This window comes from Colletotrichum abscissum, assembly GCF_030869225.1.
Source record: "Colletotrichum abscissum strain IMI 504890 chromosome Unknown Scaffold_6.1, whole genome shotgun sequence".
Taxonomy (NCBI): domain Eukaryota; kingdom Fungi; phylum Ascomycota; class Sordariomycetes; order Glomerellales; family Glomerellaceae; genus Colletotrichum; species Colletotrichum abscissum.
In genome coordinates this window covers 1,564,198-1,591,313 of record NW_026850503.1, presented here as the reverse complement: position 1 = coordinate 1,591,313, position 27,116 = coordinate 1,564,198, and the positions used below count along the sequence as shown (strand labels likewise).

Sequence of the window (27,116 nt, the reverse complement as noted above, 5' to 3'; positions counted from 1 at the left end):
TGTCCCCCCTAATCTTGATCTGATACCACAGGAGCAACTACCCCTCGTAGACGTAGCAAAATGGAGAGCCACCGATTCCAATCGTGCTCATAAGGTCCCTCAGCTTTCTTGGCCCAGCCAAAGGCCGAAGATCAACCAGGTCGTCCAAAGTGCCGTTGCGGCTCGGGGGAATATTTTGCATCGTAACAGTACCAAAGATATCCTGCCTGTTCTCCCAGTCAAGCATCTGCCAGATCCAATAAACACGGTCGATCTGGCTGTGGTGCAGGAAGAATGCTGGGTCAGCCGGAGAGATGAAGAAGTTGTTGCCAGAGTCGCCTCCGAGCTGCCAGTGGCCAGCCGCATGAACTCCTAGCTCAAAGGGGTTGATGTAACGATCATCACCATTCAAAAAGCCCCAGAACGACTCGAGAGTGTTGTGCTCAGTCAGAAGGAGCGTCGTGTTCCGAAATGTGGTGTGCCGAGAAGAGACGTGCTTGTTCAGGTCTCGCTGCAGGCAGCGCGGGTCCGCAGCGAGAGGAGTGTCTGTGTTCTGAACGACGGGGAGGTTGACCGTCATTTTAGAGAAGGGGCCCGACATGACACACCCACCACCAGATCCGGGCTCGAGCTTGAGGGTTACGTTGGTGTAAGCCTGGTGAATTTCGAGGCCTTCATGAGGAACAAAGGCGCCGTTGCTGCCGATGGAAGTGTCCGATCCGTCAAAGAGAGGTGACAGCGTAGGGTCTTCCGCATCATAACCCCATTCCCAGAAGGGAAACGTACCTAAGATTGTGTCAGATGTATACTGACAGATGGTCAGGCAATAAGCCACAAATGCTTACCAGTATAACCGCATTCGCGGACCTTTTGCTCAAACACGTCTGTGTACAGGCGATGCCAGACCTGGAAATTAGCCTAGGCAGAAGAACAAGAGAAACGTTAGCTCTCGGCACAACATCGTTTTTCTTACACCAAACTTGCGCTCTTACCGTTCTGTGAATGACAGGAGTCTGCTTGAGGTGGATAGCCACAAAGTCATCATACAAAGTCTTTGCAGCAGGCATCACTCCCGGCTCATACAAGCTCGGGGAACTCTGCATACACTCAATAGCAGCTACAAAGGCTCTCCTCTGCTCGGCAGGGAGTGTTCTCCATTCTCGGCGGACGCGAACCTTGTCCGGCGTGCATGTTGAGTTCGCAAATGCACCCAAACGTTGGTGCAATTCTTTAGAGTTAGCCAGAGCCTGTGCAGCAAGTTGAGCAAGGGCGTCGCCGTTGTTGATGGCCTCTTGGGTAAAGTTGTAAGATGGTGCCGCGGCCTTGATGGGGAGGAAGAAGGAAGTGGCAAATAAAAGCACCGAAAAGGCGCTGAGAAGAGAAGGACTCATGGTGAGAAAAGAGTGGACGCCGAAAAGTGCTCGACTGCAAGAACTTCAATGGCCTCTAAGCGCGGTCAATGATTGGATATTAGGCTGGTTGATGAAAGATGGCACGGATAATGGAGCGGACTCCAAGGTACTTAAGTTCAACAAGATGACAGCAAAACTATATAAAACCTCCCGATATCAAGTGCCCGTGGGTCCAAGGAAATCCATCCGCGATCCATTTGGGAGATGACCAGTTGCAGTTGCGGTGACAGCATCATCCTGGGCCAGGGTCGTGAATCTCGTGGCGTACTCTACTAGTCTTTGGAGATGCAAATTGCAACATCGCTTACAGGATCCCGACTCAGAGTACGAAAGCGAGGATTGCGCGTGGGTTCTAGCACGGAACCTTGTTATCTGGGGCACCACCCTCAAGCCTGGTCAAGCGCGCCGAACAGCCGCAATGACACAGCCAAGTTCACGGCTTGAATTTACGGGCACTTTTTTGTCAGCGTGGTCCAAGGTAGTGACTCGCGTGTGAACATAGACTGCATTATACTTGTCCAGGGTTCTAGTCCTCATAGAGCAGGTCAGAATTGAAACCCAGGCTCTCAAAATAACCTTAATTTCATCGCTAAGGCTCATGGGTGTAATTCCTGATGCAAGGTCACCTTCAACTGCAAACAAGCATTTTAGCAGCCGAGAAGTATTGGCACCTATTTTAGGTTTGTGAAACTGGAGTTGATAGAATAAGCTCTGTGATGGTCGGGAGCTTTTCGGTTCCGCAGCTCGGGGTCACCAATGTTTCATAGCATTTTGAGTTGCACCCAAGTGGGGAAGCAATCTATGTGAGTATTATCACCATGACCTATAGGAAAGCTAGTCATATTGTTAAAAATGACTTTCCATATGGATAGCTCCATCCCTGACACAGATCGCCTTGTTTAGGGCTAAGCGCCAGGTCTTTCCTATAAGTTGATTCCTAGGCAGTCAAGTCCGTCGAATAATAGACTAGCTTGGCTATCGCTTAGCCCAGTCTCGCCAACCTCCGAATACAGTGGCACTGCAGGCTAAGTTCCTGACGCTTCCGTGCTTGCTTGACAAGATTTTATGTGGGCTGGAGACATGATGGTCGCAATGGAGACTTCAGCTTCACAAGTTTTCTGAGGACTTATCCAAAGCTCTCTGGCTCGTTCTCATTGTCAGGATACGAGTCAAAAGGTAACATGGTGCAACATCATCATATTTGACTGACTCATTGATCACGTAACCGCGTTGGAGGATCTATCATGGCAACTTTGGTACAGTGGCTAGGAGATAACAGTGCTTCAACTCGCGCTATGAGTGGCTCACCTGAAGGAGGGTACGGATGTCCGTGTAATGAAACTGCAAACTCCCTACTCTATCCCTTTACTCCTAATCACTGCTGAGTGACACTTCTCCAACCCCCCAGAAAGAAGTTCTTTCTTCTTGTTCATTACTTCACAAGCAAACTGAATAAACATTTACGAAGTGAAATATCAGCATAATCGCGTTATCAACCCAAATAGAACGAAAAGAAAAGCATAAGATTCGGAACTTCATACTTGAAACGGTTCGCTCAGCCTGCAAACTCCTGGCATCATCGCCATTCTAGTTCCTCACTCTAGCGCTTTCCCATGCCGCACCTAGCCAAGCACTCTTCGGATCCGAGGGCAGCTCCGGTGCCCACACCAGGAACGCGATTTCCACTTCCTTCGCTACTCTTCGATCCCGAAATGCCTCCGAAGGCAGCCTGAACCATGTCATTGGGCAACTTGAAAAGGCCGTTGAGTATACTCAAGGTGCCCGTATCATCGGAGTCAAGGGCTGAAATAAGCGTGGCATAGCCGCACCCTGCAAGAAGGGGTTACAATTAGCCAAGAGCTTATTCGTGCCGCCCCGTCATAAACCATAAATATACCTGTTCTACGTGGGGTGGAGACTGCCCCTGGGGAAGATGGTCAGCTGTCCTGGCTTGAGTGTCGTGGTGGCTAGGTCAGCACCATTCTCTTGAATCATCCATGTCTGCGTCTGGCCTTCAACAGCGGCCACAAAATTGGTGGCACGGGGGTGGTAGTGAGGCGGCAACATAGCACAGAGCCCAAGAGCGAGCCAGGTGACAGTCAACCCATGACCAGTTGCCGCGGAGAAGTTGCTGCGTTTGCGTTCACGACGCCGCCGGGCGAGTATGTGAAGTACTCGTGTTTCTTGAAGTCAAATACATAGTCATTTTTGACGAGCTGCAACTTGTCGAGCTTAGTAGCCGTTTTTTTTTTTTTTTTTTTTTTTTTTTTTAAGCTTTGTGTTGATATCAGGGCTCACTGGCTTGTCTACTGTAAGGGCAATACCCGCAACGAAAGAAATGTAGAAGACAATGATCAACATTGTGCTAGAATGCAGCGTGAAGGATATTGTTGGCACCTTTGAGACAGGTATTTAATGAAGTAGAACGAAGTTGTAGAGTATTTCACATTTGAGACACTGTCAAGATTCTCGATAGTCAACATCTATTTTATACTTCCCAGAAATGCAGAAACTTGTGAAGATTGCTCAGCTTAATGCTCGCCCCCAACGGAAGAACCATCTCAAAAATGCCAGACGAGCGAGGCTGGAGGAGTCATAGACGTCAATTGCAGGCACAGGTACTAAGTGGGAGCTAAAGAGGAGTTGATAAATTAAACGTGCGTCCTATTATATCGAGGCATGCAGATGCTGCGCTGTCATAAAGATCCTTCAGGAGTCGGGTGAGATATTAATTAATTAGTGTGGTGTGTTTCTCAATCGTCGAGATCAACTTATCATCCTCCTAGGCTCAAGCCCTCAACTCCTTGCACATCAGCGCGAGGACAGCCTAGCAGGCTAGGAAGTGCGGTTGCACTTATCACATTGTCTACTCAATTGATCTATGGAAACTACAAAATTTCATGATACTTGGCGATATTGACATTATGGCGGATGAATGCGCATCCCCTGCCTCTGATGCTATCAGTCAAAAATGATTTCAGAGGCTGAGACAGGAACCATGTGTGGCACCAAGGTACAATTAAGTAGGGGCTAAGGCACCCCTCCAGGCCGGTGGTCGAGGATAATGTGCTGGGATTGGGCCATCAAATACTTGCAGTCATCTTGCGGCTTGCTCCTCAGCTAGACCCAATTGGAGCGTTCGTCTTGAAGTTCACCCTTGACGAAACTACGGACGAGCTGGCCTTCGGTTGGTGGTTGTCCTACGAGCCTTGTAGACCTTGAAATCATTGTTCATCTCGGAGGACTACAGGATGGGGTACGGCCCAGGAAAGCCCGAGACAAGCGCCCTCTCTATAATTTTTATATGGCTTCCCGAAGTTTGGCCGCCTCGCCGTACCTAGGTAGTACCTTATTTCTCGTGTTTGAAAGGCCTAAATTTGCGATCGGTTTGGTCTTGGGCCGTTTCCGTCGGTGCAAACAGATCGACCCCCGGGCTAAACTGTTTGTGACTAAGGCCCCAGACAAAGACCAGTCATCAACTTGGGAGCTGGCGCCTCTTTCCATTGTCTGGTCTGATCCCCAGAAAACCCACAAATCCAAATGGCCCCGTGGAGAAGCTTGTTCGGATCATGTTCAAAGATCAAAGAGATGACGGGCGGCCCTACCGAACCCTTACCGCTCTCGTGGAGGCGAATGGGTCTAGGTGCAACACCAGGAATAGACGTCCTAGTCTCTTCGTCGACATATAAACCTACATGGCACGGAGAGCTGGACCACGAAACTCATCTTTCGAGGCAAGCTCACTCACATTCATTGATAACATGTGGTCAAATATCATTCTTTCTTTGGCTCTTGGCAGCATTCACTCGACCGTGGCTAAGCCGTTGCCCGAAGCAGCAACCAAACCCGGCACATCGAACAACACAGTCCAGGGGTGTCTCAACGCCGCCAAGGCACCAGTTGCCGTATCCTCATCCTCAGATTGGTCCGACGATATCCGGCCCTACAACTCTCGTTTGCAATACACACCAGCCGTTGTAGTAACGGCGACCGATGTCAGCCATGTGCAGGCCGCCGTGAAGTGCGGAGCGCAGTATAATCTCAAGGTCACAGCCCGAGGCGGCGGTCACAGCTACTCTTCGGCCGGACTCGGAGGCGAAAACGGCCATGTGGTTGTTTGGCTCGACGAGATGTACGGCGTGACGTTGAATTCCGATAACACTGCGACGGTGCAAGCGGGCGCGAGGCTTGGCCACATCGCGACGGAGCTGTTTAATCAGGGAGGCCGGGCCATCTCACATGGATCATGTCCTGGGTAAGCATCAAAGTACATTGGTCAGTTGTGGAAGAGGCTAACACCAAATTGGCAGTGTTGGTATGGGACATGTCTTGCATGGAGGCTTCGGCTTTTCATCTTCCATGTACGGCCTTGCGCAAGATTGGATCGTTGAGGCGACCGTAGTCACGGCCGACGGAAAGGTCGTCAAAGCATCGCAGACCCAAAATACGGATCTCTTTTGGGCCCTTCGTGGCGCGGGGTCGTCTTTCGGCATCGTTACAGAGTTCAAGTTCAACACCTTCGCAGCTCCATCAGTTGTCACATGGTTCAAGGTCTCATCACCATTGAAGAAGGACAAGCTGGCTTCGGCTCTCGTGGCTCTCCAAAAGTATGCCCAGAACGACAAGCCTATTGAGTTAAATATGCGGGCCGTCGTCACCGCCGACAGCACCGCGTTTGACGGCCTCTACTACGGGACCGCAGACCAGACACGCGCTGTGCTCAAGAAGTTCCTCTCACCCCTAGGTATCGACGTCGGTGGCGCAACCATTACCCAGACTGACTGGATCGGCCAGCTGGAGCACTACGCCGGCTCAGTGGCCCTTGACGAGACCGGACCGCAAAGCCTATCCGATACTTTCTACGCCTCGAGTCTCATGACCAAGACGGTCTCGAATGCAGGCTTCGCTGCCTTTGCCGATTACTACCAGAACACAGCAAAGTCGACGGACAGCGGCTGGTTCGTCCTCATCGATGTCCATGGTGGCAAAACCAAGACAGCCCAGGTTTCAAACTCAGCGACAGCTTACGCCCATCGTGATAAGGTGCTCATGTGGCAGTTCTATGACTCCTCTGGAAGTTCTGCGTACCCAAAGTCCGGATACAAATTCCTCAGCAAATGGATGGCATCAGTAACAAACACCATGGCAACTAATGAGTGGGGTCGCTACGTGAATTATGCCGACTCCCAGCTCAGCAATGCGGACGCACAAGATCAGTACTACCGGGATAATCTGGGGCGTTTGAAGACTATCAAGGCTAAGCTTGATCCCAAGAATTTGTTCACCTACCCGCAGGGGGTGGGCTCATAAGTCATGTGCACACATGTAACTACCTAGCCTATTTACTGTCACATTAGTTCCACGCTGGGGCGTGTATGAGAATTGTTTTAATGAGACAAAAAAGCGTGGATCATTAGCACCAAGCATTGAAATATCATGATGTAGTTTTTGGTATTAGTAAGGTAATTTAGGCAGCTCTCGTCGGAGTTCTTGTCGGACGTATCACATAGTCCATGTTCCGGTTCACTCCCCCAGCTCTTTTCGATTCTTCTGATTTGAAGCTGAGATTGACCTGTGCCATGTGTGCCGGGGACAGATCGTTCTCGCTGAAGAACATTTGCAGATCGTTGAGCGACTCATCCCCCTCTCCCACAGCCGACTTTGTCCCACCAGTGCACAAAAGTGCCATGCGTTCAACGGCTTTCAAGTGCTTTTCGGCTACGTCAGGTTCTCCAACCAGATTCTGGGACGATTTGTGTTAGCACGTCATGGTCGTACTCACTTGATACTAGGCATGTGATCTTGAACCCTGGGGATATGGTGATCTCTTACAGCGTCTGATGCCAAGCAAAGGCTCTTGGCCATGGTGAGGTTACTGATATTGTTTCCCTCTCTGGTGATTGTTGCGTTGAGCTGGCGTATGGTCTCCATCTTATACATCGTCATCACGGGGTCATTGTAGCCCTCCTCTCGTACAGTGGCAAGGTGTCGCATAGACCAGAGCAGTACCAAAGAAAGCATTCCCGGATCGGCGAGGGCTGACTGCACCCAGTAGGTCGTCATCATCTTGCAGAATGCCGTTCGTTCACCTTGCACCATCACTTCCATCTCTGGCAAACGGATCAACTCTAGTAACGCCATGCTGCGCAGGACTGCATACAGACATAGTCAGCTTTTAGCCTTGGCACAATCAAGAAAAACAGCATGCTCTTTTCGAGGTGTGAGCTGCAGTCTGTGGATGCAAGCAACGGGAAGGGCGGGAGGGAACAGGGAAAGGTTCCTTTATACCGCAGCCCGCCCTTTTATACTTGCAAGGTTGACTGCAGTCACGGCCCGCAACTTCTACAGGCTGATGTACATTATCAGTCAAGCTTTCAGGTCTCATACTCACAGTGGTCAAGAAGTCCTTGCTCCTGGATAGTGACCCTCCTGACGAAGGCGTTGAATGGATCCGTTCTAGCGGCGCCGAGCATTGAAACGGGGCTGCCGGCGAGAAGGGGGGTGTGGCCAGAACGCGAGCCGTTTTTCAGGGTCGTGACAAGCCACAACCTCACAGATTGAATCGATGGGCGAGCCGGGGAATCTTCGATTTGGCTTTGATCAGGAGGTGTGGTTGACTTCTGATAGGCGGCCACCCGCTGCTGACGGGCTTTTGGATTCCGTGCGGCGTGCGATCTGACCTTTTTCTTCCAGGCCTTGGTCTCGCTTGGATGGGTGATGGGCACAAAAAGGAACCCTTCCTCCCGGCTCCTGCCGCCGCCCTTGCTCGCGGGCGGCATCGCGGGCGAAGCCGTGGACCACTGTCGTCGAGAGGCGAAGGAGTAAGGGCTGGATGTTGAACGACCTCGGATGGCGTACCCTTCGTACCCCTTCCCGGTTCACCTCGAAAATGGAGTCAAGGACCTTCGTTACCGAATAGCAAGGCGGCGAGAGAAACCCGCTAATCGAACTGAACCGTAGGGCCGGGACGAGAGGTACGAGATGGGTGACTTGAGCAAGCTTCAGTGGCTCGGGAGACGTCCGTGATGATCTGGGAACAAGGTTGGCATTTGCCTATTCCAGCAAACGCTCGGGTCACACAAGGGTTTCTGGTGCACGAGATGAGAGGAGTGAAATCCTGACTGACGGGAAGGGTGTGTGGCAGAATCGAAAGAGGAGAATGTCTGGAGAAAGCCAGAAAGCTGACTGTGTTGTCGACATTTGGCTTCGTCTCCGGCCCCCCTCCTCATCTTCTCCCGCTGCCTCCTTCCCTCCGCCGCGTGCGGTCTTCGAACGAATGGACAGCCCTCGACTCACTTTGCTTGTTGGTTACAGGTTGTTTCTGGCCATGGCACGAAACTTGACCAATCATGTATCTCGTCTCTTCAACCCAACCCCGGCAACAAAGAGCAGCCGGTGGATAGTGTCTAGACTCTCCACGAATCAGAATCTCAAATTATACAAACGTCCCAACAATGGTGGAGAGTGCCAAGGCCAGCATTGTCCCGAATCGGACGAGACCCAAGGGGCAGCGGCTCCATCCGAACCCCCAGTCGTCTCCGCTCCCGTCGGGCTCGGCACCGGTCTACGGGTTGATTACATGAGCAATGTTTGAAAAGTGTCCGAGAAGGGAGACGTCGGCCTGATTGTGCCTAGCAGGGACACAGTGACGCGGCACGCCAGATCGATGAATCCTTCGCGCTGAAGATAATAAGTACAACGGCGAAGACAGGAGAAAACATCGTACAGTGTACATGGTCAAGATAAAGTGATTCGATCACAAAATTCCCGAACTACAACAAGTTGAAGAGAAAAAAGCAGCTCAAGATGTCTGGAAAGTGGGACCCCCTCACTGATATGCCCAACCTCGAAGGTAAAGTGGTTGTTGTTACCGGTGGGAAGTATGTTGTGGACCCAACCGAATAAAAGCTAGCAATTCTTTTGACACACCCGCAGTGCAGGCATTGGCTTGTCAACCGTCAAGTACCTCGCCCTTCGAGGTGCCAAGGTTTACTTCACAGCAAGATCGAAGGCCAAAGCCGACGAGACTCGCACAGCACTGGCGGCCGAAAATCCTGCGATAAATACCGCCAACCTCCACTGGCTCCCCTTGGACTTGGCAGACCTCAAGTCGGTCGCCTCCGCTGTTGAAGAGCTGAAGAGCAAGGAGACCAGGGTGGACATTCTTAGTGAGTCGTCGTTGTGTTTATTAAGAGTTGAGGGCAGAAATATGCTGATAGGATACTCCTCAAAGTAAACAATGCCGGTCTAGCCTCCGGCACAACGGAGACGATGGGTCCTGGGTGGGAATGGCACATGGGGGTCAAGTAAGTGCTCATCAAACCCACGTGGACATGTTTGCTAATATTTCGTGCAACTAGCCACGTCGGGCACTTTGTTCTCACCAACGGCGTACTGCCGCTTCTCAAGGAAGCCACAAAGCAACCCGGGGCCGACGTCCGTATCATCACTCTCAGCTCCAACGTCAACTATGCCATGCTGCCATCAAACTACGGCTTCACCTTTGATTCCGCTTCTTTCTTGACGAAGCCTGTGCCTTATTACCCGTGGCAATGGCGCTATATCATTAGCCGTATTTTTGTGGTCGACATGATTCGCTACGCTGTCTCTAAGGTCGCCAATCTCCTTTTCGCCCAAGAGCTGCAGCGAATTCTGGATGAGCAAAGTCTCCCGATCCTGTCCATCTCAGTGCACCCCGGTGGCGTGGCCAGCCCCGGTAGCAAGGACATTGGAAACTCCCTCTTCTCCCTTGTTAGATCGGCGGCCTTCCTCACCGTCGACCAAGGCGCCATCACATCCGTCTTTGCGGCCACTGCCGCCGAGGTTCGCGAGAACGCAGACAAGTACAAGGGTAGGTACCTGGAGCCGTTCGGGAAGATCGTGACACCGAATCCGGTCGCCAAGAACGAGAAGCAGGTGAGGGGTATGTGGGAGCACACCACAGTCGAGGCGAACAAGTACCTGGCGACGCTCGGCCTCGCACCCCTTCAAGAATGGTAGCCGCGACGAGATGATGGCAGATGAGGTTCGCCCAGGCTTCCATACGAATGTTCTCATCTATCATATTCTCGATGCACACAAATACTCGATCAATCAACAGAACACAGTAGTATATCAAATTTGGTTCGAAGCCCTGAGCGAGCATGCGGTTACGGAGTATACAGGACTCGTTTCCAGGTGCATGGGATAGCATTCTCCGAAGAGGTGTGAAGCCGGTTGATATCATCTCGAAGGCACCAACGCGCGCACCCACTCTTCAGAAATGAGGTTCAGCATCCTTTCAGAGCATCAAGAAAGTTGAGAAAGAAATAATGACGTTGAGCAGCTTCCAGTAATAATTACATGACGTTTCACCAAGGATGATCTCCCGCGATTCCTGCAATCTCACAGCAGGATGCATGTTTAGTGCCTGGGCCATCACAATATGCCACGATGATCCCAATGTTAACTGCTTTCCAGGCCAGTGTCCCACTGCTCGCAGATGCCTGTATCCCACGTGTTGAGACTGCCAGTGATCACACATCGAGACGGTCCGGCCCCGCCAGGTGAGTCGGCAAAGGCAGAATTCTTCCTCAAGGCGTCAGTGCGCCGAGCATTAGTTTGCTCCCAGCCCGAGGCACTAGGTTGAAAATGGTGAGCTATGTTGGTCTAATTCGGGATTGCTAATTTTGTTCTGCCCGTGGCTCCTCTTGAAGAATTGGAGAGGGCGGTCTTGTGGCGGCCTCTTGTCGATTGGCGCCGAGATAAGCTGTGCCGTAATCTTCTTTTCATGTTCCGAACAGGAATCCTCATCGTCGTTTCTTCACTCGGAGACTGAATCGACGATGAAGTTGAGGGTGCGAAACGACCTACAAGATGGAAAACATGTTGTTTACATCTTTCCGTACTCGTTGTTAAGATTCTCTCTTCCCGCACAAAGACCGAAGGGCCATAGCATATCGCGCTCCATAAACACGAGTCTGCACGTACACCCTCAAGCAATTTATGAAGACTTTGCACACTGTAGTGCCTTGGAAGTCGCTGCTAGCTCCCGCCCATTGACGCGGCACTCGGTGAGGTCTCTTTTTGATCTGCTGTTCTTTCGCGTGGCGCCGAAGGGGAGGAGGCGCAAAACGTCACTCGTGAAACCATGGTGGCTTGTCGATGCTCATGACAACGGCCGTGATGCATGGGCATAGAATACTTTCGGGTCTGTGTAGAAAAGTCAATGGCCTCCCGCCACACGACGCGCTTTCGTCGTGATGTTTGATGGTCTTCTCTTCCGCAAAGATTGTTCTTCTTTCTTCGCGCCCAGCGCTTTTCAGTTCTTTGCTGTCGACATTGAGTGTCGACATGATTAATCAATAACATTTTCTACGCCTTTTCCAGTTCTATACGTCAAACATGAATAGCGAACTCGCCAACGGGTCGGATCTGCAGGTCGTCAGAACGGGAGGTGGTACCGGTGATAAAAGGAGTTTGGTGACGGTGGTTTGGGCGGTCAACCTCACGGCTTTCGTCCTCGTCGGAATAATAGTGCCTTTGCGGATTATCGTTCGCTGCACTGTAACACGAAATTTCTTCAGCGACGATGTACTTGTTATCATTTCTGCCCTCTTCACTTTTGCAGTATGCGCACTGCTTCCTATAGGTATGTTCTCATCCGTCAGAGATAAAATCAAGTCTGTTACTTACAAAGATGCCAGCGACCGACCTAGGACTTGGTCAGCACTCCTGGAATCTCGATGCTGAATTCCTTCCTGATAATACCAAGAGTTTACTCCAGGTATGGACCGTGAAGCGAACGCACTAGGAAGACAATCTCTGTGGGAAAGAAATGACTGACCGGCCTTGTAGCTCATCTTCATTGCTAATACTTTGTATCCTTGCGCAATCGCGTTCACTCGTCTCTCAGCCATCAGCTCTTTTCTCAGACTCATAACACATAAAAGCGCTCGCTGGATCATGTATGGTGCAGCGTTCGTCACGGGGGGGTTCTGCTTGGCATCCGTGTTTGCCGTCATCTTCCAATGCAAGCCCATCACGGCGGCATGGGATTCGTCGACTGGCAACGCTACTTGCTGCCCTTTTATTGACTTTCTTCATGCCAGCGCGGCGTTGAACATTGCAATCGACATGCTGCTGTGCACCGTGCCCTTGCCGTATATATGGAACATGAAAATGACAACGGGCAAGAAAGTTCTGCTCACGATTCTCTTTGCCTTTTCTGGACTGTGAGTTTTAATAGGATAGTGTTGGACGGAGAGGAACGTTTGAACTAACAAGAGACTCAGCTCATGTGCTGCGGCAATCCTCAAGCTTGTCAACCTAGAGCCTCTGAACGACTCTGACGTGCCCTGTAAGTTTTTCTTGCATCCCAAAATAGAGAGAATTCAGACATTGACCACTGTCACAGACAACTGGGTCTCCTGGGTGCTCTGTTCTATCGCAGAGTGCACCATCGGCATCGTCTGCATGTCAATACCGCCGATCATTCCTCTCTTCACCAAGTGCTCCTGCAACAAGCCGCCGACGCCTCGAAAGGAAAGAAGCAAGTCGTTGCGGTATACCTTATTTGCTGAAAAGCCAACCTTCAGCCGTGCTGTGGCACCGCGAGTCATAAGGCCGATGGCAACACCGTGGAAGGATCAACCGCTCGAGAGGACCGTCAACCCGGACTTCAAGCCAGATTTTCACTGGCTCAGACTGGAGCAGCAAGAGTATGGACGTTGTTGGGACAGAACGCCTCAGTCTACTAAGGTGGATCAGGTTCTTGGGATTGCGTTGTAGAAAGTTTCTTCTATTACCATGCGTCACTTTCGTTTATTACAGTTTCGAGATATTCAGCGAATGAGTTTGAGAGATTCCCACATAGACGTACGAATATATCCAGATTGGTGAACGGATAAAAGACTGTTGCGAACGGACTTGGTATAAAACAAGACAGCCATGAACATGGATCTATCGATCGAATATCACAAGTGCCATCGTATAGTAACCTGAGTCGGTAAGTAATTTGTGATCAGGGCCGTGCAGTATCTCTAATCCACCCGAGACCACTGGGTTATCAACTGCCGAGCCGCAATAGGGGGCAGACTTCACCGAAGATCTCCCATATCGACTCGCACGCCCGTCAACCAACCAGCTGGTGATGGTCCTGGCACCGGAGCATCGCCGGTGCTCAAAATCATATCGCATATGATTGGGTGAGTGTCGTTGTAGCCAATGGGGATTCCATCCGCGACCGGCGGCCGCTGGTATTCAAGAGTACGTAGGCAGTCACAACTCCGCCTTATATCCCCGGGGCTGGGTCTTGAAGTCGTCCGCCCACGACTATACGGTCAAAGCTTTTGAAACCCAAGCACCTGCCATGGGGTGATCTTCGAAGCTTCTGCGGAATCCACGGGAGCCAGCAAAGATCCGGGTGTGGTCTGGACTCATGTCGACATGGTCTCATGCCTGTCCCGTTTGCTCGTGGTCGAACCATCCGGTGGTCGAGGCGGTTCAAAGCCGGGAGAAGGGCTGACAGCTATGGTGTGTTTGCTACTGACTCTTGTAAGATTGCGGATCCGCGGGCCCCGTTTCAAGCTGTCTGGGAGGATTTGACAGACGGACTAGGTATGCGGCAATGAGGATCTTGAACTGCACAGATATCCGTGGCATTTTCCATGGAGGCGACCTCGGAAGTCGGAGCATGAAAGCTCTCACTGCCACTTAGACTAAGATATTTCGTCCCCATGACCCAATAAATACGAGGAGTAATTAGAATGATGTGCCGGTGTCAACTAACTAGATATGTTTTGGTATTCGAGGCATCATACTAACATTAGTTCGAGACAGATCTCTCACAATGCGACTTTGGAATGAAATGCTGTACACGTAAAGCCGGAAGAAATTCCGCCACCTACCAGGAACTCGAGCCTTCAATTGAGATCTAATACGATCTAGCAGGGAAGAGACTCGTAAGTACGGGTTCGACCTTCGGAAAACCGATATTTAGGTTGATCTAAAAGAGCCTAGCCTTGCACTACAAACCAACTGACAGAGGCGAAAGCTATCCGTACGGTCGTACCAAGTGCTTTTCCTGGGGTTTTCTGAAACTACCAAACTCAGCTCTCCACCTCGGGCGACGTCCCTGCTTCATTCCATCTACTCCGTACGCCGTGGGCAGCAGGGCCAGACGATGGCACGAACACCACATCAAGCAACAAGGGGAACACACGGGATAAGGAACTAGGGCCCGCGTCTATCTCAGCCCCATCAAAAGCCCCAGCCGACTCCAAAGAGCCGTCAACCCGGTATCCGAACCTCAAATCATGACGTGCAGCGGCGACACAGCCAAGCAGCATCCAAGGACGACTCAGAAAAGTGCTGCCACTTCGAATCAACACGATCCGAATCGAAACTCAAAATCCATAAAAGGTCACACCAACTTCGGCTGCAGTTGTTGCCCGCGCCCGTCCGCCACCTGGCTCCATCACCTCTCCCGTTCTAGCGCGTGGGCTTAAAGAGCAGCAAATCGAGTAGCATAACTAGGCAAGGAAGCCATTACCACCAGAACCAGAATCTCCGGCACTGACCGCCCAGGCGTCGTCTGACCCAAGCGCCGGGAAAATGCTGCTTCTGCGGAGTTAGCGCCTGTATAGCGCCGGCGACCATTGGAACAGAGTTCGCCCGTGGTTTGATATGTTCATTCCCAAGTTATTTAAAGGGGGTAAAATCTGCCGGTTAGGAATCAACACTGAACAAATCCTGCGCGCCGTGACGCTAGAATTCGCTTGGAATCTACGTTTAAGGGTTCTAGAAAGGAAGCTGAACGCAAGTGGAAAGGTAGAAAACCTTCGCCCTCGGTTACAACATACCTTGAGACATTGAATCTCTATGGAATGGATGCTGTCTTACTGCATCTTTGTGTTCATTTGGAAACTGCCGACACCATCTCCTGTTGATTCAACTTGGTCAGTCGGGCAGTGCCGGCCTCGCTCGCATCCTCTTCTAACCACATCCCCAAACACGAAGTGAAGTCATGACTTTGCCTAATTAACCCCCCGTCGCGAGTCATTGGACAGGCTGACAATTCGACGTCCGGTCAGACCTCTTCAGAGGATTTAGCCTGCCTTTATCCGCTCCGCTACCCGACATGGGAACCATTTAGTGTCCGTCCAAAGGTGTGGACGCACCCAGTGAGCAACGAGCTGCCCCTGAGGCGCCCGAGCGGCATCAGATTCGCCGACAGGTAGCGTCCGAATTTCTCTGTGGCTAGAACTCGCTGTCTCTCACCCTCCCTCTCATGTCTGTACTGTCTGTCTTTTTGTGTCTGCTCATCTCTCGAACGAAAATGGCCAAAGGGTGGTGGGGGGCTTCATAGGCGAGGGACCCCCTTTTGGCATGTCGCTGATCGCAAGTTTCCCATCCCCGCACTGACAGGGCCTAAAATGTGATAAAGCTCCTAAAGAGTGGTCCTTTCATCGGGGAGGTCTTCCCGATTCATCGCCCCCAACGCCACCCTACCAACTCGGCCGTACGACGCCCTTCCGGCTTAGCTTCCAGCCATTCTAGGTATTGTATTCGCTGCTTACTCTTTCTTCAGCAAGAAGCTCTAGCTGATCCAAGAGGGTTTGGTAGATCTTGAGTGACAATCTCACACAAGTTACATAATAGTAAGAAGTACGGGAGGGCGTTCGGCGCCGGCCTACACAGCCACTACCATTGTACGGCTCTACTAAACGACTTAGAGTGTTTCTAGACGCATTGACAGTCCTTCTTCTGGTCCAAACTATCGTCGGCCAGGGTTCATGCAGAAGCGTGTGTCAGGAAAAGCCCACCCGCCATGTGGGTTCCCCTTGCACCATGCTTCACGTACTTCGTACCTTCTTTTTTTCTCCTTCCTGCAGCGGGCAGCAGTTCTGACCCCTCGGTGGACTAGCCCGCTTTTGCTCTTTTCGCCCGGAAGTCTGCCGCGTCGACGCAGAGACAAGCGCAGGTATCTGTGGGTGTGGTGGGTGTGTCACTGTGGGTTGGCCATGGTGAAAGATGGGCTCGCGCACTCGCGCGATAGAGGTCTTGGCCACCGGGTGGGATTCGAGGAACTGTGAGTGGGAGAGGGGAGGGGGTCCAATGCTGCCCACTGCGTAGCCTTCTTAATTCGTTCCAGTCTCTTTTTCTCATAGAAGGAGGTAGGTCGGATAAAGGGCCTTGCTTCATATTAAAGAAGACCGGCGGGTCGCACAAACATCCTGGAGAATGGAGATGCCCTTTTCCTTCCCCCTTCGCTTCTTCGATTGCTACTGGCTTTTTCCTGGGTTTAATTACTTGTTTCCCTTCATGATTCCCCCCAGGGTATCTAGGAGATGACCACATATCCGAGGCGGTATGGCCGGCGCTCGCTATTACTGCTCCTACTGTGGTGTATTGCTTCGGTAGTTGAGGCTCAGAGCGTCGCCGGCCTGCTCACACAAATCCCTAATTGCGCAGTAAGTCAACACCAACGTCAAGTTTCTGTCGTTTGCTCAACTCTGTTGTTTGCTTTTTGTACTTGCATGCCCTTGCATTCCCGGCATGGGGCCTTGTCAAATGTTCTCCGGGCCGTATGGAGTACAGTAGGGCTGACTTGTCATGTTTGTTGCGATAGCTTCCATGCATTACACAAGGTCTACAAGAGGGCAACTGCAGCTTGGCATCGGTTGCGATTGTGGCCGAATGTCTCTGTCCCAATATCAAACTGCAGTCAGATTTGTCAACGTGTGTGCAACTCAAATGTCACCTCGAAGACCAAGCTCGTAGGTTTTCTGCAAGTATCGACACGATATTCGCATACTGATGACTGCCAGGCGCCGCCAAGCTCGAGACAAGTCTTTGCGATGCGTATCCCAAAGAGTCTAGGAGTAATGAAGTCAAGACTATCGCCATCGCGCTGTCAGTCATCACATTTCCCGTTGTTGCGTTGCGGTGCATATCAAGATGGAAGATCACCAACAAGTTGTGGTGGGATGACTGGACAGCCATCTTCGCAACAGTGAGTGAACTCTTCGCAACACCAAAGACGAAAGCTGACGAGAAATCAGATGTTGCTAGCCGGCTTGGCCGGCATCGAAATTGCGAGTGCCGACCTAGGATTCGGAACTCACTACTGGAACATTGAACTCGATGCTGGAACGAAACTACTCAAGCTTTTCTACGCCGTTCAGCAACTCTACATCATGATTCAAGTCTTCGCCAAAATCTCGATCCTGTTGTTCTTCTCCCGAATTTTCCCGGCAAAGTGGTTCCAGCTCACCGTCCGCTACTTTATCATGTTTTTGCTGCTCCACGGGCTGATATTCCTTCTGGTTATCGTGTTCCAATGCACGCCAGTCTCTTCGGTTTGGGACAGAAGCAACCCGAACCGGACATGCCTCAACGTGACCGCCATTGGATACGCCGGAGCAGTCTTCAGTATTGTGGAAGACTTGGTGATCTTGGTTCTGCCTATCCCCGAGTTGGTGAAGCTCCAGCTCAATATAAGGAAGAAAATTGCGCTGGGCTTCATGTTCAGCCTTGGCTCATTGTGAGTATTTCTTTACAGCCATATTGGTCTATCGTTATCGACGGTTGTGACTAACATAGTTCGCAGTGCCTGTATCACAACTATGGTTCGTTTGAAATATCTCGTCATGTTCTCGAGCACTTTCGATACTACGTGGGACAACGTCGACATTGTCATATGGTCCATCATCGAGGAATTCTGCGCCATCCTCTGCGCAAGTCTTCCAGCACTCCGGCCTTTGCTTCAAAAGGTCCCGCAACTCTTCTCCAGCAACAAGACCAACACCAAAGATCAAAGCTTAGGGACGGTAAACTCAAGACGCTCTATGCTCAATATTGGAAAGGACAAGTTCCACGAAATTCCCGAGACGCCGTCAATGGCTTCAGAACTACCACCCACACCAATCGATCTTGCAGACGAGATGGCGGCAAAGGCCGACGGGAAGCGTCAAGTCCTCATCACCAAGGATGTCAAGGTCAACGTAGCCAATTTTGAGCTGCAAAATGTCAAGTCTGGCAGGAAATGGCAAAAGAACGAAAATGGGAGGTTCTAATTGGTCAAGGAGGCAGATGGGAAGAGAGTCGAAAGTATTCAGCGTTATGGATAAACGTTTTTTTTTGTATTACATTGGCATTAAAGCGACGGCGAACTTGGAAACTTGATTTGGGAGCGGCGGAATACCAATACCCAGAATACCATTTTGTTTCAGCAAGGGTATAGAACACGATCAAACTTGGGATGTGTGTATAATGGAACGAGTAATGAGCAGATCAGCCGTCGCGCGCTTTGTCCAACTCCTGCGTCTCTCGTGTCTCTGCCTTCTGCTCCTCCGTAACCAAGTCCCAGTCCTCATCCAACTGCCGACGATATTCTGCCGCTGCCAAGCCAGTGGCGACCACCAGATCGAGGTCGAGATCTGCGAGAGCGGCATGCAGCTCGAACCCGGGTCCCCGCCCGGCCTTGCTCATCGTGTTTGTATGACTTGCAGGTGCAGGTCGGCTCCCGCCTTCTCCACTCCCTCTCGAACTGTGTCCTTCCTCTTCTTCTCCTCTGGGGCCAGCATTCACCACGTGCAGCCTCGGACGGAAAAAAGCTAGAGTTTTGCCGTTGAAATCGATGAGCTTCATGCCTTTGCCGTGCTTGCCCAGATCCTCCCACAGCATCTCGCCCACGCCCAGGAAGCGGAAGCTGAGAGTACTAGACAGGGGGTGCTTGCGTGCCACCTTGAACTTGACACCTCGGACGGTAGCCTCTACCCTCGAGGGTAGTGTGCGGAGTTTGACAGCGGCGATGGGGCGGTGTTCTGCGGAGATGGCGTCGCAGTTTACTCGCCGGATTTCCATTTTGGTCATTTTGGTGTTATGACTGATTGTGTATACTGGGATGAGACACTCTTTGTGTTTGAGTAAGTTGACAACGATAGCATCCTCGTTACCTCTACTGAGGACAAGGATGTGTCGCGGCTCTGGTGGGATTTCCATAAGGTATGTGAGGAACTAGCTCAGAAGAGACGAGCAGCGCTGGTAAATTCTCAGGTTTCCTACATTAATATCAAGTTTCATCTGCTGAGAAGACGTTGAGGAAATGTATTCCGCGGGTTTCTTGTAGGTTCGTTGACGTATGCCAAAGTTTCCCAAGGTTACTCAGCAAGACTCTCAGCAAGACTATCTATGGGCGGCATCCCACGGTGCTCTGAAAGTATGTAGACCGAAGACGGGATGGAGAAGGCCATAGAAGGTGGTTCATCTATGAATCTCGGGCGCAATGGTGAGACGGATGGGCGAACCAAAGTGTCAGATCCATGAGGGGAGCTGAAGCTGCCACACTTGGCATCTAAAACCAAGCCCAAGGCACCCGTCTCCTATCGCTCGATGCGCCGCGGCGGCTATGCTGTGTACCTTTCTCCGATGACGTATGCCTCAATATTCCTCTGGTAGAAGCTGATGTGCCGACGACGGGAAAATCCCCAGTATCCCACATACGGCCAAGCTCGGGCATTTTGGCAGCGATTTAAGGTTTCGGCGAGGGCGGGGCGATCGGAGGTGGAGTCGCTTTGCAGTTCACCGTCAGGGACAAGCCGCGATGCCGGTACTACCGGGGGAGGGAATCTCGATACGACGGGCGCATCCGCGTGTGACCGGAGACTTAATCGATCTTGTTCCTCTCTAAAGCTTGACTGGCATATGGCTGGGTATCAGAAAGGGGCGTGTCTAGCCGAGACCAGCCCATTGTCGCGTGTTACTGCAAGGAACGCATGGTTTGGTTAATTCATGGTTCCGTTGGAGGAACTCTCTTCTTCGATCGTGATCGAACACATGTCGAACCTGCTGAAGCTTTGGAAGAATGTGAAGATGTGTCAAACTGGACATATGAATGAAGGAAAAAAAGAAGAGAATGTGGTCAAGTCCCACATTATCCATCAAAGTTGCATCAATGAAGAGTATGCACATAAGAAATAAATGCAACACTCATCTGGCCATTCGGAAAGACAAGCAGTAAATGCATCTATGCATCTAAGCAGCTATGACGATGGTGGGGCTAATTCCATAACAGCCTGGAAGGAGCTCCCCGAGGTCGTTCCTTCCTGCAGCAATGGCACCGTGCTTTTGGGGAGGTACCTTCCGTCAGCAGCAGGAGCAGCAGGAGCAGCAGCAGCAGTGACAGGAGCAACGTGGACGGGCAACCGGGAAGCTTTGCCCGCACCCAACGACCATCACCACCCGACATCACGATCCTTTGACAAACTTGGGCGTGCGGCTCTTCACACCACATCCTTGTCAAAACACAATTCAAAGCTGCGACACCGACACCCGGTCTCATGAATCTTTGACGCAAACCTCCCCCACCGGCCATGAATTGACCTGCAAGTCAAGATGCCTCCCCCCGAGTCCCGCCCCCTCCTTATTCCTCAAAACCGCAAGCTTCGTCATCTTCGAGGCATCTACCTGCGAAACCTGAGCTTCATTCGCCCTCGAGGCCACACCATTGATGACACTGCTGTGAACAAGACATCCTCGAAGCTCGAATCTCTTCGCGACACTCCTCAGCTCCAACATGCTCTCTCCAGCGACAATCTGCGACCCAAAGCGCTGCGCCGCCGCAGCACTGCTCTGGCCCAAGCTACACCAATCACGAGACAGCGGATGCTACAGTTGACCATCGACGGTAGGGCCGCCGATGTCTTCTTCTCGCTGCATTGCGAAGGCGAAGATGAGCCAGTCTATATTAGTGAAATGCAGGAGCATGCGACGGTATGTCAAATTCCAATCCTTATGTTCCACAGCCGGACTGACAAGGCGACCAACAGAACTTCAACTTTCAATTCTTCGATCTCAACCACCATGGCCCCTCTGTCACCCGCTCCCCGGTGATGACGATCAAGATCTGGGCGAAGCGAACAGCATGGACTTTGCTGCTTCAAGATACAATCGATCTCCGAAGTCTCCATTTCATCGGCAGCCTCCAGAATCGCAAATTCCCGCCCAACGGCCTCATCTTCCACCTTGCCGACGGTATATACTCGCTCGATGTCCCGGCCAAGCCCACGCACCCGAAGGAGCTGCCACCCCTCCACACATCTTCTTACAACGCTCTGATGAAGCTCGCGACTCTGGACAACTCTATCCAGGACGCCATTGCGACACAGGAGCAGCTCACATCCCAAATCAACGACATCCTAGATGAGACCGCGCACAACGAGACACCAGCCGCCGAGGAGAAGGTGAAGCTGGCCAACAAATACGTGGCCCAAGAGCTGCGATCCTTGAAGGCAGCCGAAAAGCGGCGAGAGGAGCTACGCGAGTCTCTCAAGTCGCGTCGAGAAGCGATTGCCCAAGGCCGCGCCCTCCAAGATAAGCTGGCAAAGGATATTGTCGACGCCACAGAGCACCTATCGGCATCTAAAGAAGTTCTTGCCAAGACCAAGGAGACGATTCGCGGTCAGCGACGCCGCATTTGCGCAGACCTCGGCAACATCTACCAGATCACGCCCTGCCCCACGAGTGCTCCCCTCTTTTTCCAGATCGCGGGTCTGCCCCTTCCAAATACGAGCTACGACAGCGCCACTTCACGCGGCCCCGATGACGACCTTCTCTCCGCCGCTCTGGGCCATGTTGCTGCTCTCACCAATGCGCTGCAATACTACCTCTCTGTGCCGCTTCCATACCCAATCACGCCTTTCGGCTCACGGTCCCATATTCGCGACGATATATCTCTGCTTACCGATCTGAACTCGGTGCAGGCGGCTCGACAGCGCGATTTCCCCCTGTACCTCCCGCGAGGTGGGTCGACCGCGGCCCAGTATCGCTTCGACTACGGTTGGTTCATTCTCAACAAAAATATTGAGGCACTCTGTGCCAGCCAAGGGTTGAAAGTCGTCGACATACGTCATACGTTACCCAACCTCAAGTATCTCCTGTACGTGTGCAGCGCCGGCACCGAAGAAGTTCCCGAGCGTAAGCGAGGCGGCGTCCGTGGTCTCTGGGCGGGACGGTTTAAAGGTCGCATCCCTTCGTCGGTGGCAGGCGTTGGCGATGAAGACTCGAGCAGCGTCGGCGGCAGTCGCCGTGGCAGCACCGACAGCGAGGTGCTCAGCCGGCAGCGTGATGAGCTTAGGAAGGCCATGACCGTTCGTGACGGTGCGAATTCCCCTGTCGACTACAACTTCACTCACGGGAATGGTGGGTCTGCGGGCCTCCCATTCGATGATTTCAAAGTGTCGCTGAGAACCAAGGGCATGAGAGAAAACGCTGGGAATTGATGGCAGCCGTTGCCAGAAAATTCAGGATGGTTCAACGTTGGTCGAATTACGTGGTTTCATTGTTTGAGATACCCCGGCGATTCGTCGCCGCCATAATAAAATTGCTAATGCTGGAATCAATCGTGTCGAACAACATTCGGTGGGAATCGTCTCCATGCCCCCAATGCCCCAACTGGAAAAAAGTACATGTAGCAACACCGTGAACAACATGCGTAGAAATACGCCATATGCTCCCCTCAACGCCGTGAAACACCAAATAACACAACCCGACACCATCCTTCCGTCATGGCAATTACAGAGACCGCCAGAGACGACCGAGCTGCCACTAACGCTCCGTCGGCACAAACTTGACGCTCTTCCTCCTCTCGCGCTCGCCGGGTCCAGTCCTGCTCCCCGGGCTTGAACTCAGTATCCCTGACGTAGGCGTACCGTTCGCCAACGCCTCGCGAACGCTCTCCACCGCACGACTCTGCGGCACTTCGACGCTGTCGCCGCGGACATTGGGCGGGATCACAGGACTCCGTCCCCCTTCGGCTTTACCCCCTCCACCGACGCCGCCAACCAAACCGCCCCCGCCGATGCGTACTTTCTCGACAGCTGCACGACCAAGCTCGTCTGAGCGCGTCGTCGACTTCTCATCCCGCCATTTGCCGGGAAGACACGCGTGTCCGCAACCGTCGAGGGGACAACACCCGTCGCTGAGCTCGTAGCTGCCGTCGTCCGAGGGCGCGTGCCAATCTTGAAGACAGGTCGCGTGACCGCCGTGGGCGCAGCCGGGACAGTACCACCATATGCTCATCACCGGGTCGGTTGGTGCCGGGGCGGCGGAGACGCCTTCGGCGAGGGAGAGCATCGTCGCTGTGGTCTCGCGGTGGCCGCATACGGCGCAAGGGGCCATTGTTGTTCGGCAGCGGTCGCATTTCCACAGGGCCCTGGAGCCGAGAGACGGGTCCAGCTCTCGCGGCTTGTGGCAGCTAGGACAGATGAAACCGCCCTTGACGCCTTGTTGAGCGGGGCCGAAAATGGATGTGTAGTTTTCGCCCCAATCTGGAATACCTTCGGGCCAGCCTTTGATACAGAGCTTTCGGAGGAGGGCAGCTTCGATGAAGAGCTTCATTCCTGTCAGGCGTGAGTGGTGTTGCCGGAGGATGGAGGATGCGCGATGGGGATCGATGACGGATTCGGGCACGAGAGGCTTCAGCAGTAGGACCATGGCGGAGGCGTTGAGTGCTGATGTCCGTGTTTCAAAATCCAGGGCGCGAGATAGGAGGGTATACGGGTTCAGCGGCGGTGAGCGGTCCTCCTCTGGGTTCGATGATAAAGGATGTGGGTATGATGGGTCCTCCGGCCATGGGAGGTAGTCGGACTCGAGAATATTCGGTGTTGTGTCGTGTTGAGGGGCTGTGGCGATCCTCGGAGGGCTCGACGCAGCAACACCGACGTGAAGAGGTGCATGGTCTTCGTAGGTCGCAGGTAGTGATCCCAGCTGTGAATGTGTCGACGGTTCATCCGTAGCTGTATCAGAAGCCATGGTCGTCTGAGAAATCATAAAGATTTCTTCTGGAGATTCTTTGGGCATACTCTCGCCAGGACCATGCAGCGATGCCAGGGCACCATGTTCTGGAGAGTCCTCGATTTCTTTGCCACGGATGCGGCTTTCATATTCGCCCTGCTCTTTAGCATTCCTTTGATGTGCAAGCTGAGCGGGATAGCTAGTGATGGAGTGAGCCGACGCTGATGTACCCCCTTCGGAGGATGATGCCAGCCCAGAAGTCTGTCGGCTGCTCTCGGACATGGAGAACATTTGAGAAAAGCCATCAGAGTCATGTCGCAACGGGCGTCGACTATTCGGCGTGCGGGGGCCATAGTCCAAGGGCTTCTGCTCCTTTTTCTTTGGCTCGGGCACATCTATCGCTTGAGACAGTGCGTCAGTATCATAGAAGTCGTATCCCTCTGTGATGGAGGCCTGCGTCTGATCGCTTTCATGACTTGTAGTAGACAAAGGAACCGAGTCCAGCCGTCTCCTTGGACTTATGTTGAACGTACTGTGGGCAGCGGGGGGCAAAGCAAAGCTATCCAACTCTTTGACCGGCGGCAGCTGAGCTTCCTCAAACTGATCCGCATTTTCCTCGTTGATGGCCCTCGCAATTGGGGTTGCAACGTTGGATGTGCTTTCAATCTCTTCGGAGAGCAAGGACCGCGGCCCCAAAGACTTGCTGTCTATGCCATTGGATGTAAGAGCTGACGGCCGTCGAGGGGTTTCTTCCCCATTCATCTCCACAACAACATCCAATGCTCTCGGTACCCTGAGCTTGGGTACGTCTTTGCCTTTGGAAATGGACCGCCTCTTCTGGAATCGCCCAAGTCGCGTCTCGAGGTGGAACTGCGCTCTTCTGCTCAACAAGAGGTTCATTGAGTAAGCCAGAATCCGCCATGTCTGTGCTAGGCGGAACAGATTGACGTGTTCTGCAGCGCGTGCGTATTTCTCCATAATGCCAGAGATTCTTTGCGCTAGTGGTTTCGCTCCATCGACAAACGGGAGGTCTTTGTCCAGAGTCTCAAGATAGTAGCTGGAAAGATATTGATAAACATCGACTCTTGCTGCTGCAGGCACATGACCAACAGCCATAGACTGCTGAGTCTTGTAAGTGCCTGTGACTTTGATGGCTTGCTCAAGACCCAGAACGAGATCGTCGCCTAGGCCTGGCCCTGATGGAGGGGTGGTGCTGAGGACAGGGATGGAGCGCAGACTGTGCCTGCGTTTCCTGCTCACTCGCCGACGAGGCCCTAAAAAGCTGCCGACGACATCTTCTTCAGAATCACTGCGACTGATGCTCAGCATCGGTGTCGTCGGACTTGAGCTGTAGGATGTTCGTGGAGGCACGACGCTTGGCTGATGATGGACGATGGGAGGTCGTGGGCGGTCATGTAGTCGCTCGTCGAGGAACATGACGGCATCGCCTCTAGCAGATAGTGCCATCGTCGACACAGATTGCCTATCGAGGACTTTCGGGGCAAATGCTACATCGCATTGGTTGAAAAAGCCGTCGTGGCCGACGGTCCAGAGAAGGTCCTGGTTCTGCCACAACAGACCTGAGGGGGAGATCTCGAAGCGCTCAATCTCCTTGTATGGCATGGATGGCCTGGCCAAGTCCCAAATGTGTACGGCGTTGATACCGTATCGCTTGTGGCTGCCGTCGTCGTAAGAGACAGCAACCTGAGCGGCGCGTTTTCCCTGAGCGCTGGCAGACCAAAGACCAGGCCGCCACGCCACCGCAGACACAGAGGAGGGTGTGTAGATGACCCATCGAGGCTTTTGACGTTTATCAGCATTCTTGGACATATCCCATACAGCGCATTTGCTGTCCCAGCCGCCGCTGATCAGATGGTTGCCATCCGGATGCCACGAGATGGAGGCGCAGGCCTTGTCATGCGCAGGGATCTTGAGCAATGGCTGAGCAATCTTGCGTACGTCCCACTTGAGCACGACGCCAGACTCGGTGCCACAGGCAAAGTAGAAACCATCTTTGGGTGACCATTTGACCTGCCGGACTCCGTCCGCATTGCACTTGTATGCCCCTCGAGGGCTGTAGGTGAGCCCCCCTGACCTGCTTTGTACTGGCGCGCGAATGTCGAAATACCGCACCAGACCATCCTGACTCCCGGAGAGTAAGGTGGTTTGCCTATGAGGGTTGATGTCGAGACTGTTGACCTGTCGCGAATCCTCCCTCGTCTGAACGAACTCGAGCGCAGCGCCGCCGGTCGCAATCCTCGAAAGGTCGTAGGAGAAGATCTTGCCGTTGGCACAGGCAGTGAAGATGGTGGCGTCGCCATGCCATTTGACGTCTCGAATGGAGAGTTGGTCTGCCGTCAGAGAGCTCGATGCGCCCTTGCTCGAGGCGGAATTGATAGCGGCGCGGAGGTCGGTGCCTTCGCTGACGGACAGGCCGTCGAAGAGGATGGTCTTGAGAACATGTCTACCGGCGATGACAGCAGCTCGGTGATCGGTGGAGGTATCGAGGCATAGAATGGGGGCGCCGGCAGGGTAGACGACGTTCTGAGAGGCACTGGGTCTGTAGGAGGCCTGGTATTGCGGCGCACTGGTGATGCCGATGGAGTGGGTGTCGGTGCTGCTTTCGGCAGTTACTTTGCCGAGGAGTTTTCTCATGATCTTGTTTTCGCGGCTATACATGGAGCTCGCACGGCGCCATTGGCAGCGCCGTTATAATGTGGTCGGTATGCCGAGGGCTTATTCGGGTGGTGAATGTGATGCGATGGTAATGAGTCGAGTCGCACCTCCAGTAGAAGCGGCGACAGCGACTGGCAGGTAATCGGGCACTTTGGTAGGTGCGAAGCTCGGCGCGTCCAAGCTCAACCGAAGTCGTCGATAAGAAGATTACGATAAGAGGGGTGGTGTCTATCGATAAGATTAGATAAGTAATCATGGTGGGGTCTCCTTTTG

The 27,116-nt window shown here is 52.6% G+C and overlaps 10 protein-coding genes across 10 annotated transcripts; 5 read left to right on the top strand and 5 right to left on the bottom strand.

Annotated features, from left to right (window-relative positions):
* Positions 1 to 37: 37 nt before the first annotated feature.
* CABS01_03517 (tyrosinase central domain-containing protein) lies at positions 38 to 1,370 on the bottom strand (the record flags this gene model as incomplete). Its single annotated transcript, XM_060536892.1, has 3 exons — positions 38 to 765; positions 825 to 897; positions 972 to 1,370. The coding sequence occupies 3 exons, from the start codon at positions 1,368 to 1,370 to the stop codon at positions 38 to 40; spliced, it is 1,200 nt and encodes a 399-aa protein (XP_060392811.1).
* A 1,923-nt stretch (positions 1,371 to 3,293) lies between these two features.
* CABS01_03516 (spherulin-1A) lies at positions 3,294 to 3,458 on the bottom strand (the record flags this gene model as incomplete). Its single annotated transcript, XM_060536891.1, has 1 exon — positions 3,294 to 3,458. One exon carries the CDS (start codon positions 3,456 to 3,458, stop codon positions 3,294 to 3,296), a length of 165 nt encoding a protein of 54 aa, XP_060392810.1.
* Positions 3,459 to 5,152: 1,694 nt separating this feature from the next.
* Positions 5,153 to 6,701, top strand: CABS01_03515 (FAD binding domain-containing protein; the record flags this gene model as incomplete). The annotated part of the gene is made up of 2 exons (XM_060536890.1): positions 5,153 to 5,646; positions 5,702 to 6,701. 2 exons carry the CDS (start codon positions 5,153 to 5,155, stop codon positions 6,699 to 6,701), a joined length of 1,494 nt encoding a protein of 497 aa, XP_060392809.1.
* A 157-nt stretch (positions 6,702 to 6,858) lies between these two features.
* Positions 6,859 to 8,170, bottom strand: CABS01_03514 (uncharacterized protein; the record flags this gene model as incomplete). Its single annotated transcript, XM_060536889.1, has 3 exons — positions 6,859 to 7,134; positions 7,224 to 7,543; positions 7,783 to 8,170. The coding sequence occupies 3 exons, from the start codon at positions 8,168 to 8,170 to the stop codon at positions 6,859 to 6,861; spliced, it is 984 nt and encodes a 327-aa protein (XP_060392808.1).
* Positions 8,171 to 9,197: 1,027 nt separating this feature from the next.
* CABS01_03513 (daunorubicin C-13 ketoreductase) lies at positions 9,198 to 10,391 on the top strand (the record flags this gene model as incomplete). Its single annotated transcript, XM_060536888.1, has 4 exons — positions 9,198 to 9,271; positions 9,327 to 9,559; positions 9,625 to 9,697; positions 9,752 to 10,391. The coding sequence occupies 4 exons, from the start codon at positions 9,198 to 9,200 to the stop codon at positions 10,389 to 10,391; spliced, it is 1,020 nt and encodes a 339-aa protein (XP_060392807.1).
* Positions 10,392 to 11,774: 1,383 nt separating this feature from the next.
* On the top strand, positions 11,775 to 13,160 carry CABS01_03512 (uncharacterized protein; the record flags this gene model as incomplete). Its single annotated transcript, XM_060536887.1, has 5 exons — positions 11,775 to 12,021; positions 12,077 to 12,156; positions 12,228 to 12,604; positions 12,665 to 12,729; positions 12,787 to 13,160. 5 exons carry the CDS (start codon positions 11,775 to 11,777, stop codon positions 13,158 to 13,160), a joined length of 1,143 nt encoding a protein of 380 aa, XP_060392806.1.
* A 3,243-nt stretch (positions 13,161 to 16,403) lies between these two features.
* CABS01_03511 (uncharacterized protein) lies at positions 16,404 to 18,448 on the top strand (the record flags this gene model as incomplete). The annotated part of the gene is made up of 4 exons (XM_060536886.1): positions 16,404 to 16,461; positions 17,201 to 17,385; positions 17,435 to 17,916; positions 17,983 to 18,448. The coding sequence occupies 4 exons, from the start codon at positions 16,404 to 16,406 to the stop codon at positions 18,446 to 18,448; spliced, it is 1,191 nt and encodes a 396-aa protein (XP_060392805.1).
* A 217-nt stretch (positions 18,449 to 18,665) lies between these two features.
* On the bottom strand, positions 18,666 to 19,247 carry CABS01_03510 (uncharacterized protein; the record flags this gene model as incomplete). Its single annotated transcript, XM_060536885.1, has 1 exon — positions 18,666 to 19,247. The coding sequence occupies one exon, from the start codon at positions 19,245 to 19,247 to the stop codon at positions 18,666 to 18,668; it is 582 nt and encodes a 193-aa protein (XP_060392804.1).
* A 1,521-nt stretch (positions 19,248 to 20,768) lies between these two features.
* Positions 20,769 to 22,654, top strand: CABS01_03509 (UV radiation resistance-associated protein; the record flags this gene model as incomplete). The annotated part of the gene is made up of 2 exons (XM_060536884.1): positions 20,769 to 21,146; positions 21,203 to 22,654. The coding sequence occupies 2 exons, from the start codon at positions 20,769 to 20,771 to the stop codon at positions 22,652 to 22,654; spliced, it is 1,830 nt and encodes a 609-aa protein (XP_060392803.1).
* Positions 22,655 to 22,979: 325 nt separating this feature from the next.
* CABS01_03508 (WD domain-containing protein) lies at positions 22,980 to 26,822 on the bottom strand (the record flags this gene model as incomplete). Its single annotated transcript, XM_060536883.1, has 1 exon — positions 22,980 to 26,822. The coding sequence occupies one exon, from the start codon at positions 26,820 to 26,822 to the stop codon at positions 22,980 to 22,982; it is 3,843 nt and encodes a 1,280-aa protein (XP_060392802.1).
* Between the last annotated feature and the right edge of the window lie 294 nt (positions 26,823 to 27,116).